Here is a 13,199-nt window from a genome sequence, read left to right as displayed (position 1 = left end):
ACTTACTACAGCATCGTCAATGCTCCCCTATGTTTCCTAGGCTATTTCTGTCAGAATGCTATGCTGTTTAATAGCAAAATCTTACTAGTTTTCACATGTGACTCTTTTCTGTGTTTTAATATTTCATTGTAATTATTGCATAAGACATCAATACCTTGATACGTATGTATATTTTTTGACTAAGTGTGTTTTGTTTTCTGTGGATTTTATTTCTTCTAGCTGCCTTCCATATTGTTCCAGACAATAGGGTTATGCTTTAATCAGCCTGCACAGGTGAAGACCCAATCAATTTTCTGATGCTTTCATTGCCAGAGTAGACCACAACAAAAGATTTTGTTAGTTTTAATATCTTTTTGTTCAAAACTAGTAACTTCCTCTCAGTACCATGCTTCTTCAAAAACTCAGATTTCCTTATCTAATTACTTAAAGGTCTGCGTCAATTTGGCTTTCATATGCTCTTTAAAATAAAAAGCAAATCCAATATAAACATACCAACAGCTTCCATTCCCTTCCAGATATCACTAATACCCTGGAAATATCTAAGTATCTTATTACGTAGAGAGCTAGATACATCTTTTCAAAGAAAATACTCATTCAGTTAAGCTACTGTTGTTTCCTTAATAGAAAGATCACTTCTTTCTTTACTTTTCTTGTGTTTCTCAAATTTTCTGTACCTCAGCCACTGCTTTTTTTAGTGATAGTTTCTACACTTTTGTTTATGATTCTCTCATTTTTCTTCTTTATATTCTCACTGAGCAACTTTATCCATTTCTTCTGTTTCAGCTACTCTTCTGGAGGTAGTCAGATACAGTGTACTTTCTTTCAGACTACTAGCTGTCTCGCAAGAAACCTCAAGTTCAACTTGGAAAGAAAATCCTGCGGTTTTCCCCAAATTTGTCATGTCCTTCCCTTCCTTTTACCATTCACTGTTCTGTGATCACACTCATCGTTCATGTGCTCAACTTCCATGCAGTTATCAATGCTTGTCTGGTCTTTCCTTTTCTATGTAAAAATGTTTTCATTCCTTTCTGGTTCTGTTTGCAGTACTTATAGAAGCTTCTTTCTTAAGCCTCATCAGTGTAATATTTCTCTGTATCTGTTATCTTTTACCTCATCCATCTCAAATCCTTCCTTCCTTCCTTCCTTCTTTCCACTCTGCCTTCATTTTTTTTTCCTCTTTCTCAACCGTCATTTCCAATTTGTACCCTTTTCGTTAGCACTTGTTACTTTCAGCTTCAAATTCCTCTTGCTTTCAGGGATATCCAGAGTAATTCCACTTCATTTATATACCATGGAAGGTCTCAGTTCTACTACTTGTTTCAAACTTTCTCCTTAACTCATTCCTTATCTCTTTCTTCTCATCTTCCATTCCAGTCTTTATACCACAAACTACATCTGTTATCTGGCAATTCTTTTCCCTTCCAGACTCCTACCTGAAGGCATATTACTAGACAGTCCCCTACACAGCACTTGCAAGATTGTATTTCTTCAACTTTACAATATCACCCCATATGTGTTATATGAAAGTAACAACACTGTCTGTTTGAATTGGGCTATAAATATCTTGTAAAAAATTGTTTATCTACATGTTTGTTTAAGTTAGTTATCCATATGTCCTATGGATAATTTTGTTTTGTAGTAATAATAAATTACAGGCACTACTTATTTCTTAATTGTCTCCTAAATGAAATAGAAACTCTCCTTATAGAGAAGTTTGAGCAGTATAATAGCTGACCTGTTCACTTTCACGTTCTTTTTCTGATTTTTAGTGAAAAAAATTGATTCAGTTTAACATAGTCAATCATTTCCCTTTCAGCATGGCAATTCCTGTATTTTGGTGGTTAACACATAAAAAAAGAAATTCTCTATTAAATAAAAGCTATTATGGCATTAAGGTTCTCTTACTGACCTAAAACCCCTGTGCTAAGCCATTTCAGTGCTCAGTACACCTTAAAATGTTTACAATACTGAAAACACGCTGCCTTATACTTATAGAAAGTGCAGTACTTATTAATCTGTCTGTATCTAGGTAATGGGTATTACTACGATACCCTAACAGCGTATACTCATTACTAGTGTATATCCTTACGTAGATGACCCTGGTGTTCAAGAAAAGAAATCTTTTATCTTTCTTTATTTTATGTTGCTTGGAGTAGTTTATCTTTTAAACCAGAAAAGGACAGCTTTCCTTTAGAAAAAGCTTGTCAACACTGAAAGTAATGCAACTGTAGTGAAGTTCAACTGATAGGACCCTTCCCTTAATCTTGCATAAAAATCCAGCCATTATACAAAAGCTCTTCAATATCTATGATGATCACTTTATTTTGTGGTAGTATTTTTCCTCCTAAAATAGGAGTTACTATATCTAAAACATTCAGAGGCTACCCATGTTCTAAAATCTTTTTCTTGCTTTCATGCATTTGTGTTTGTGCCATTTTGCTTACCTTTTTACATTGACACACCTGTGCCTGGCAAGCCCAGATTGTGTGTACCCCCAGGAGAACACGAAGGGAATTTTCTCCCTCAATGTCTTCAAAGCCTGCCTTCTGGGGTACAGCTTTTGCTTTGTTTGGGACTGTGGATTTTTTTTTTAACTTAACAAAAGACATCTTTTTTCCAGTGTGCGTAAATTGTTTTTTTGGGGAAAGGGGGGTTTGTAATAGTTAAACTAAGTCCCAGGTATTGAAAGTAGACCAGTCCCAATCTTTTGATATAAGTCCAAAGACAGACTTGTGTTGTTTAGAAGGATTATAACTACAGTATTCTTTCGAGCAGATAGAGCGTTATTTAACAGAAGTGTAAGGGAGCTCATGATAGCAAGCTATGACATCATATTAGATGTCATTAGTGAAAATGTCTATGGAATAGATTTTAGGAACATGGCTATTTTATCAGCTAACAACCCAGCTGAGTTTATTTTTAAGAGAGTTTAATTATTATTAAGTACCAAAAAAGGACATAGCCATAACTCATTTTTCATAAGACCAGAAAGGAAAATGTAAGGAAATACTTCTTGTTCCACCGTGTTTGCCATAAGCTGCAACACAATGAATAATAAGCATGTGTCATCTTCTGAGTTATAAGAAATTGTTTTCATGAGCTACCAATCTCTGAAGGTGTCTTCTTGCAGTTCTTATGATCAGAAGTGGAAAATTTTGCTAAGTGTATTCATTTGAAACATTGAAGTAGGTACTTCAAGATGGAATTCTGGCAGTATACACAGTAGTTACAGATCATCATAATTTATAAGTGAATTCTTTTATGGAACAGGATGTAGACAGGAAACAGTTATGTTTGCATGGTTATGATGCAGCTGGAGTAGTGGAACCCCTGAGAAGTCAGTGATTTAATAAAGCAATCTCACATTATGATTTCTGTCTTCTTCCTTGGACAATTTTTCTTTCAGAATGTGGTATGAATTGTCACAATATTTTTGTAAATAAATGTGACATCAGATTTATCAGATATCAAATATCTTGGATGCTAAATCTTGGGATTTTTAGCTATTATATCATATAAAAGTCTGAAGGAACAAAAGCCATTGAGTCCACAAGTGCTATTTCCTTCACTTAATCTACTTATTTTCTCCTGGTTTCAACTAGTGCAAAATAAGATAACTATATAGACCTAAGTGGTATGAGGTTCTATACTAACTGTCAAGTCTTATCTATGGATAGTTAACTGCTTTTCACTTTTTACCTTTAGCAGCAAAATGTCACAGGTGCCATGACGCTAATCCAGTTCCGTATTGATTTTATTATTAATTAGCTCCCCTAAGTTGCTTCAGAATCCTGTAGTATCTTCAGGTATCCTAACACAACTGTCATCATCTTACTGGAAAACATCTTACATGTTCTTAATAGAAGCACAGCACATAAATATCAAGCGTTCTTGGTTCTTCATCAGCTAGCCTTTTAGACTTACTACAAAAACAGCAAAGGAAGGCATTACCATGTATTTCCCTGCAAATAAGACTATGGAATTTGGGGTGGGGGCGGATCTTTTAAGTTCCTTATTTTTGTTTTGTTCCCATCAATGTAAAAATGATCACAGAATCATAGAATGGTTTGGGTGAGAAGGGACCTTTAAAGGTCATTTAGTCCACCCCCCCTGTAATGAGCAGGGACATCTTCAACTAGATCAGGTTGCTCAGAGCCCCGTCCAACCTGACCTTGAATGTTTCCAGGGATGGGGCATCGACCACCTCTCTGGGCAACCTGTTCCAGTGTTTCACCAAACTGGATCTTCTTGATGGTTTTATAAACCCCAGTTTAAAAATCATACTTTTGAAATGTTGTTTTTTTACACTGCGTAGACTTTTTTCCTTTTCATCATCAGTGTCTCAATGATATAGCGAATCTTTCTTTTGTTTTCCAAGGAGAACATTTCTAGGCTGAGATCCTACACTAGTGCTCTTCTTTCACTTAAATGGTAGTGTTTCTTTTCTCTGCAAAGCAAGAGTGCTATTTCACTTCCCCCCCCCCCCGAAAAATAAAAAAATGTGAGCCTCTTCAAAGCTTTGCCTCTGATAGACTTTGTTTTGTTTAAAAGATACAACTGTGGTTTACTGTCTCTCAGAAATTCCATTTCACATCTGGGTCGATTTGAGAGTGCTTGCAGGAGGCTAATGTGTTTAAAAGTCAATTTAGGTTTACTTCCTCCATCATAGTTTTATGGCTGAAAAGGCCATTGAATCAATTACTATAATTTGTCTGGTTAACATGTGATCTTTGCTTTGTTCATTTTCTGGACACTAATATCCAGTTGTCCAGTTGTCTGCCAATGCATCTTTTAAAATACATTTTCTTCAGACAATCTTCTGTGCTGAAGCTGAATTGCCTTTTTTTTTCTTTTTTTTTTTTTCTTTTAAATCTATTCATCTTCTCTGTACACCTGCTTTAAACATCTCTATTGTCTGGAGTAATGTGGAAAGGAATTAAAAGTAGTAAAGTAGTGACCTATCTGATCCGTTGTGTGTGATTCTTCGATTCCTTCCACATTATTCTGGACATCCCACTCTTTTAGAAACTCCTTAATTTATGAACATATTTCTTATTACACTATTGTGAGAGGTCAGATGGTGATGTTTATTAGTACCTCACATTTTTTTCCTAAAAATTATTTGTTCCAGTTGTTTCCTTATACATCGTTCAGATACTACTGCTGTTGAAAGACTCTCCTTCTGATATCTTGGTCATCAATCCCCTGCCTTAGGGATGACAAAATCTGATTGGGTCTCTGTATATACTCTTCTTCTTGTGGAAAGCATAGCCCTATTGTCTGGAATAATATGGAAAGAGTCATAGAAACTAAATTATCAAAGGTAAGTCAAAATTTATCTTTAGTGCTTGTAAATGATATCAGATTGACAACACCTGAAGACTGAAGCTCTCTGTTTATCCACAGGAAAAATCAGAAAAATTAGCAATTTTATAAATATCCAGACTACCAACATGCCTCAAAACTGGCTGATAAGAAAGCTTACTCTAGAAATAAGATGTTGAATATCTGTACCTCTTCAGGCATTGAGTGCTTCCTAAGTTAGCAAACACTTTTTAGGCATTTGTTTACAATGAATTGGATGGAGGCAAGTCTCACATTGAATACATACCACTGCTGAGTCTTCATATAGTAATGATTTTCAGTTAATGCTACTCTAGAACAGAGAAGAAGAACCTAGAAGCACATAGACAGAAAATTTATTCCAGCCTTCAATACAATGTCTTCTCACATACAGATACAACTAAAAATCATGTGTGTATGCATGCATGCAATATTTCTTGAAATACTGTTATTTTTTTCATGGGCAGTCATTTGAATATGTCCATGAGTGTTCTTATATCCTGGAGAATAAAAGACCTGTGGAAGGCAGAAGTTATCTATTATAGAAAGAAAAATGCCTGTGCTTACTGTTCTTTCTCACACTGCCTCCAAAAAGATGCAAAGCTTCTCCCAAAACACCAAAGAAAATTCAAAAGCTTCTAAAATATTTTAAAACAATTGAACTGTTGACAACAATTTTGAAATTTTACACTGAACATGTTTAGAAGGCAAATTTTCTACTAGATAATTTTCAGCAAAAATTATACTTGGTCTAAAGAGCAGTGAGTATCCATGATTTTAGAAAACTTTGCTGTCTATAGATATTGTTTATCCTGTTACTGATATTCACCTTACAGTTCCTGTAGTTGCAACATAGGCAAAATCCCTATATGTGTAAGTTCATGTGTGCACTCCGTTCATTTTGCTGAGCTAAGTGCAGCTCAGAAATGCAGGAATGCTCAGCTCAGCAGTTCTTGCTCAGGTCAGTTTTTAGAATAACCTCAAAATCATCATTTGCTCCTTAGATGAACCCAGTGAAGTGGTTAGTTGTCACGAGGATGACAGCTGCCCCAGAAATTACTTTAGCCTTTTTAAGTTTCTAATACATACATACCCATATATATGCATTTTTTTTAATCCTGTTTAACTGGACAGTTCGGTTTCAACCAATTAATTAATTACTTCTGTTTGTTCTGGGTTTTCTTTTTCATGTATATGAAATTGTGATTTCCACCATCACCACCGCCCCCCCTGTCTAAAGTATCAGGATCTTGTAATCTACACTAAAAAGGTTATGAAACCAAATCATTCTGTAATTATTTCACTAATTATAATCTAGGAGTGGTAAATGGCAGGATTTTATTAAGTTAGCCTAGCCTTCTTTCTCATTTGATTTGTATTTATGGAGTTCTCATTTTAAATTTAAAAGTGAGTATTAAGGTTTAGTAGTACTGATTTTTCAGCATGCTATTAAGTAGCATCCATTTTTCAACTAGTTTATAGCAGCAGTCTGTTGGGGTCTTAATGTTACCTATTACTGAACTAGTCTATATTCCTTCCGCTCAACATCAAGCAGTTCATTAAAGTGGATTTTTATGGTATGCTGGTTTTGAACCAGGGCAACGAAGACACAGTTCTTCTGCCTGTGATCTAAGTTCTTTAACTTCCAAGGGAGGAGAAAGAAAATTTGGGGTGATCAGACAGGGACAGGTTTTTTTAACCATAACTTCTATGTCAGTTTGTCTCTAAGGGCACTTGAATACTAAGTAAACATGCAGCCTCACATTCAGATGTGAGGTCACCAGATAAAGCAGAATAGGAACCTTGAAGTATCAAGAGGCTATAATTTGTCTAATGTCACATAGAAAGTAGGAAATGAACCTCAAGAAGCTTTTCTGTTAGGAAAAAAAGTGTCAATGAAAAATAACTATAATATGATGAAGGTCATTGATAATGAACAGAGTGCTGGCAGTGGATGGCTACTGCACAAGAGATGCTTGCATATTATGTTTTGTCTGTAATTTTGATAAGCATACTGTTGCAAGTTATGTTTGCTACTTGTTGATATTCAGTGGTTTTGTAAGTATTTTTGTATTGTCTTACCCTGTGGTCAGGAAGTGGAGGGGGAAAGGAAATCTGCAATTGTTGTCCACCATCAAGACCCTGCTTTGCAAAATATAGAGAATCTGATTAATGCTCAGTTTCAAGAAACTATTCTGTTCTGCATATATTTATGAGTGTGTATAAATAATGAAGGATTTTTTCTTGCTTATCAACTTCTGCAAAGTAATTTTAATTTGAAACATTATTTGCTGAAGGGGAGAAGGAAGCAAAAAAATAGGCACTTTTAATATTCTCTTGACACTGTAGATCACTTATTTTATACAGCCCATGATTAAATTGGGTAAGGTGATACTTGAAAACTAAAAATGAAAGAAACAAGCTGTATCTTTGGAGGAAGATTCATCTTATTTTTCCCATCTAATCAGTATTCTGTATGTTAATACCAGCATAACCACGTGTGGTGGGTTGACCTTGGCTAAGGGCCAAACTCCTCACTCCCTCTCCTCAACAGAGCAGGGGGAGAAAATAGGATGGAAAAGCTCATGGGTCAAGGTAAATACGTGCAAACTGCTTATCAGTTACCATCACGGGTAAAACAGACTTGTCTTGGGGAAAACCAGTTTAATTTATTGCCAATTCAAATAGATTTGGGTAGTCAGAAACAAAGACAAAAATGAAAACACCGCCTTCTCTCCTCCCCTTCCCAGGCTCAACTTCACTCTCTCGTTCCTGACTCCCTTAGCCCCAAGTCCCGAGTGGTGCAGGGGGAATGGGAATGGGAGGGGCTGCAGTCAGTCCATAACAGCCCCTCTCTACCATGCCTTCCTCCTCACACTTTCCCCCCGCTTCTCCATGGGTCTTCCCACGGGCTGCAGTCCTTCAGGACAAGCCTGCTCTTGCATGGGTCCTCCACAGGCCTCAGTTCCTTCAGGCAATATCCACCTGCTCCAGCATGGGGTCCTCCATGGGCTGCAGGATGGATACCTGCTCTGGTGTGGGGTCCTCCAGGTGCTGCAGGGGCGTACCTGCTCCACCGTGGCCTCTCCAGGGGCTGCAGGAGAACCTCTGCTGCGGCACCTGGATCACCTCTTCCACTTCTTCCTGCTCTCACCTTGGTGCTCGCGGGCTCTCTCTCACACTTTTTCCCAAACTCCTCACTGTCGGGCAATGTTTTTCCCTTTCTTATACACACTTTCTCTGAGGCACCACCACCTCGGCTGCTGTGCTCAGTTGTGCCCTGCGGTGCATCCACTGGAACGGGCCGTGTCTGGCATGGGACAGCCCCAGCTTCTCCTCCCAGAGACCACCCCTGCAGCCCCCCCACTGCCACCACCTTGACACCTAAACACCCACACACATCACTGCTATTGCATTGCTTATGTAGCATGTGTAGCTGCTAAATATACTATTTTACACCATAGGAGAAAATGTAGGGTGGGTAATTGTTTGCAGGTACACATTTTCCTCAGAACAGGATGTTCTATAGGTCAGCCTTCACTGTACTGCAAATGCCCAGCAGACAAACGCACTGGCAAAAAAACCCCAAAACCAAACCCCAAACCTTCAGGTCTACTTCTCACAGCACATGGTAATTTTTTTACCATGTTCATCTCTGCAATTGTTTACTTAAAACACAGAGAAGGTCCCAAGCTGAGAAGAGTGGCACACAATTATTGGAAATACACATTAAATCAACTTAGAAACCATTTGATACATAGGATTCTTAGTTTCATTAGCTACTTGATCCAGATGACTCTGTATCTCCCTGAAGTTTAATGTCTCTTTTAAACCGCTTTCTTTGTTCTTATGATATCTTGTCTTCTAGTGCTTTCTGCTGTTTGTCTTTTGAATAATCACTTTTCTCTAGACTTCCCAGATTTCATAACACCAATTAGAAAGCCTGGTAGGAAGGCAGAATCTTCATAGTATACCCAGTTTTCCATTTGTATTGATAAAAAAGATTTAAACGATCTTTATTACCAGAAATGTGTTTTTCAATGTGTAAGAAAGGTTATACCTTCTCCAAAGTTGCAAATGAGTACCTCTGCACCCAAATGCCAGGAAGTTTACCACTGAGATAAACAACACTCGGGTAAGCCAGGCTGCTCTGCAGTCTTGCATGATGTCGTCTGTACTAAAGATTTCCAGACTGTGGTATGCATACCACTAGTGTCACATAAGCAGTCTAAGTGATACACAAATACTGTTTGATCAGGCAGGTGTTGCTGCTTATGTACATGCATAGCCTGATACAGAGATGGAAATGTTGATATTTTTGCTGTCATCAAATGGCATCTTAGGGGGAAAAAAGTTAGGAAACCTATGGAGATGAGATACAGATTTGTAGGCACATTAAAAAAAAAAAAAAAAAGGAAAAAAAAAACAGAGTTCTCAGCAACTTGTGCATACTGGATATAAATTTTTTCCATTTTCTTTCCCTTCCCCACACCTGGCATCTAAAAGAGAGAGACTTTCTGTCATCTAAGGAGATAATTCTTTACTTCATATTTGTGATCTTGAAGATTTGGCTTTGAGGTTTATCAGTTAGGCTGGAAAATATATCATAAGCCTATAAACTGTGTATAACCAACAAGAAGAATTAGTAATCTTTCCCCATCTCCATCTCTGTCTTTCTCTGTCCAGAGTAAATATCCTTCCTCTTCCCCCAGTGATAAAAGGGATGAGCTAGACCTGCAGCATCTTGCTGTTTTACTCTTTTTAGCCTGGGAAGGAACTGCCCCTTTGCTATCATGTCAGCCTGGACTGCATGGACTTTTTAAGATGCCAGCCTAGCTTAGTGGTGAGGTAACATTCCTTTGTCACAGACAGATTCCTAACATTTGTTTGGCAGAGGGATCACCTCATAAACTGGGAATGAAAAGGTTTAACGCAAAGCCAGGTGAAGAAGTTTGACAATGGTGGTGTTTCTCCTTAAGAACAGTATGGTGAAAAAGCTACCGTCTTTCTGTCAGTTTTTTCATCCTTGTAGATGCAAAAAGAAGTAAGTGGGGGCTAGCACAGTGTCATGGTTTAACCCCAGCTGGCAACTCAGCACCTTGCAGCCACTCACTCACCTCCCTTACAGTGGGATGGGGGAGAGAATCAAGGGTAAAAGTGAGAAAACTCGTGGGCTGAGATAAAGACAGTTTAATAGGTAAAGCAAAAGCCACACACAAAAGCAAAGCAAACCCAGGAATTCATTCCCCACTTCCCATGGGCAGGCAGGTGTTCAGCCATCTCCAGGACAGCAGGACTCCATCACACGTAACGGTGACTTGGGAAGACAAACACCATCACTCCAAACATCCCCCCTTTCCTTCTTCCCCCAGCTTTATATGCTGAGCATGACGTCCTATGGTCTGGAATCTCCCTTGGGTCAGTCGGGGTCAGCTGTCCCAGCTGTGTCCCCTCCCAACTTCTTGTGCGACCCCAGCCAAAACCAGCACACATGGTCAGATCGTATTCCTGCTTTGGGTGGTATACATGAAGGATGGTCTTTACTGACTAAGCTACTGCCAGGTAGTCTCGTAGGTGTTTGTTACCGGTGCTGTGACTTAGCTAACTCACATTCAAATGGAGTGCGGGATAGGCTAGTCTAGCAAGACTCTCTTTACAAGACAAGACCGAATTAAATACGTGCCGTGCAAACACCTCGAATCCTCTAGGCTGCATTGTAAACCCTCCTAGCCAGCACAAAGGTGCTGCAAGCATTGAATGGAGCCTCTGAAGTCCGCTGTAGTATCAGTGAGCAAGAATAATTTATGAAGGTGGTACAAGTGGTAACAGTTTGCTATAGTTGTGGGTTTTTTCTTCTGTTGGTACTTGGTGGAACCAGGGTAGTTCAAAGACTACAGTGTTTGTAAGTATCAGTAATGCCCTGAGCATTCAAATCTTGATTTTGGAAACCTTTTGCAGGGGAAACAAACCTCTTTAAAATGGGAAACATTTATAGGGAGAGGTAAAACGTTTGTTGCTTTTAATTGGCTTAATGTGTTACGTAGAAATGGAATGAAGTCATTCTAATCAGTTTATCCACTCAAAAGATTAGTTGGTACTAAATGTTTTGTTTCCGTGAGTGTACATTCATTACCAATCCAAAATCAGTACTGTCCCAGAACCACTACTGTGTGGCACTCATTGAAAGCACTCTGTGAAACAAATTTGCATTATCTTTTTATCTGCGGTAAGATATTGCCTACTTCAAATAAATGAACAACATATTTGCATTCTTGTTGGCAGTTTCAGTAGACGGGCTAAGGTTTGGGCAGAGCATCAGACCAAACTATGCTTTTGCCAATTACAGGCAGCTTTTTCAAGTAAGCAGTGTAGACTAGAACTCTACAATGTCTTTGTACATGCTCTCTGGATAAGTAATTCCTGTTTCAAAGATTGTCCAAATTGATATTTTTACTTTCGTATGGCATGTTTCACTGAAGAATCTTAGTGCTCACATAAAAGTCTTGTTTCACAGTCTGCAGGGTAGGATAGAATATTCCTCAATTTATAAAAGTATAAATCAAGCAAAAGGGAAACTACTGATTTGTCTCACTGGATATATTTAAAAAACCTAAACTTAAGGAAAAAAGAATTGTGCTAAAAGCTTAACCTATGAACAAAACTTATTAAAACTCGTTTAGTTTAACGCAGTGATGTTCTTCATTTCCATGTTTGACACACATCACCTTGACTCAATTTTGTTTTTATTTCCATTTAGGACGTGTAGGAACACCTCATTTTATGGCCCCAGAAGTCGTAAAAAGGGAACCTTATGGGAAGCCTGTAGATGTTTGGGGTTGTGGTGTGATCCTTTTTATCCTGCTAAGCGGTTGTTTGCCTTTTTATGGAACCAAGGAAAGATTATTTGAAGGCATTATTAAAGGAAAATACAAGGTAAATGACAGTGTACCTGAATCCTTTTCCAGTGAGATGAGCTCTGCTGGTAAAATTTCTGGAATTTGATTTTTGTATTTAGGCTGATTTAAATATGAAGCTTACAGAAATCTGTCTGTGTTACACAGGAAGAGAGATTATTTTCTCTCTCCAGTCTATCTTGTTCCTGCTGTGTTTTTTATCAAAGTTAGGTATTAGAATACGGAAATATTTACTCAGATGAAATAATAAATGGGTGCAACAACTAGCCCTTAATTATACATTGGGCTCGGTAGGATTACATAAGGTTTAGCTGTGAAGTATAACATACTGTATTTTACCTTAGTTTTATGGATCATTTAGTATTTTTAATCAACTAAAAGAACTATCATAAAGGCTGGTCATCATATTGCCTTTGTTTAAAACCAAATGCATGTTACTGTAAAAATGTAGTTATGCATTTTTCTTTTTAGTACAGTATGTGTTGAAGTACAGCTGATGATTCAAAAGGAGCCACTTGCAACTGAAAGCAAATTGGTGTGCGTGCAAGATAAACGTGTTTCATAACATAAGCATCCTAGAGCCATTATGGAGACAAATTTAACACTTTGACTTCACTGTTTTTGCGGTTTTGTCTAAGATGAGTTTTGCTCTATTTTGCAACCAAGCTCATACATGATCTGTGTATTAGCCAATTAAGAGTGGAAACTTCTAAAACTGCCTGATTGTCTGTAATATGGTTTAGGAATTATTTTATTATATGAATTTAACAGTAGTCTGCTAAAATTTAAGTGACAGCAGTGGTACTGCACTTGGTCAGGAGCATTCTTTATTCTTTAAACTTTGTATTCCTAAAAACAGTAGGATTTCTTCATGGCATTAGCTTTGGGATTACATAGACTGGTAGGCGTTCCAGTTTCACTTTACAGAAGATTTTTTTATGG

The 13,199-nt window shown here is 37.8% G+C and overlaps 1 protein-coding gene across 21 annotated transcripts in view; it reads left to right on the top strand.

Moving 5' to 3' along the window:
- CASK (calcium/calmodulin dependent serine protein kinase) overlaps positions 1-13,199 on the top strand; it is a 242,662-nt gene that overhangs the window by 144,438 nt on the left and 85,025 nt on the right. For all 21 annotated transcript variants that reach the window (XR_011324962.1, XM_069784985.1, XM_069784982.1 and 18 more), the window contains exon 7: positions 12,101-12,276. Coding sequence is in view for 20 of the 21 variants with exons in the window: in XM_069784985.1 (XP_069641086.1) it covers positions 12,101-12,276 (176 nt within the window). In the remaining variant the exon portion in view is untranslated. The remainder of the gene's footprint in view (positions 1-12,100; positions 12,277-13,199) is intronic.

The sequence above is a fragment of the Haliaeetus albicilla genome, chromosome 6, assembly GCF_947461875.1.
Source record: "Haliaeetus albicilla chromosome 6, bHalAlb1.1, whole genome shotgun sequence".
Lineage (NCBI taxonomy): Eukaryota > Metazoa > Chordata > Aves > Accipitriformes > Accipitridae > Haliaeetus > Haliaeetus albicilla.
This window is presented reverse-complemented; position numbering and strand designations above follow the sequence as displayed.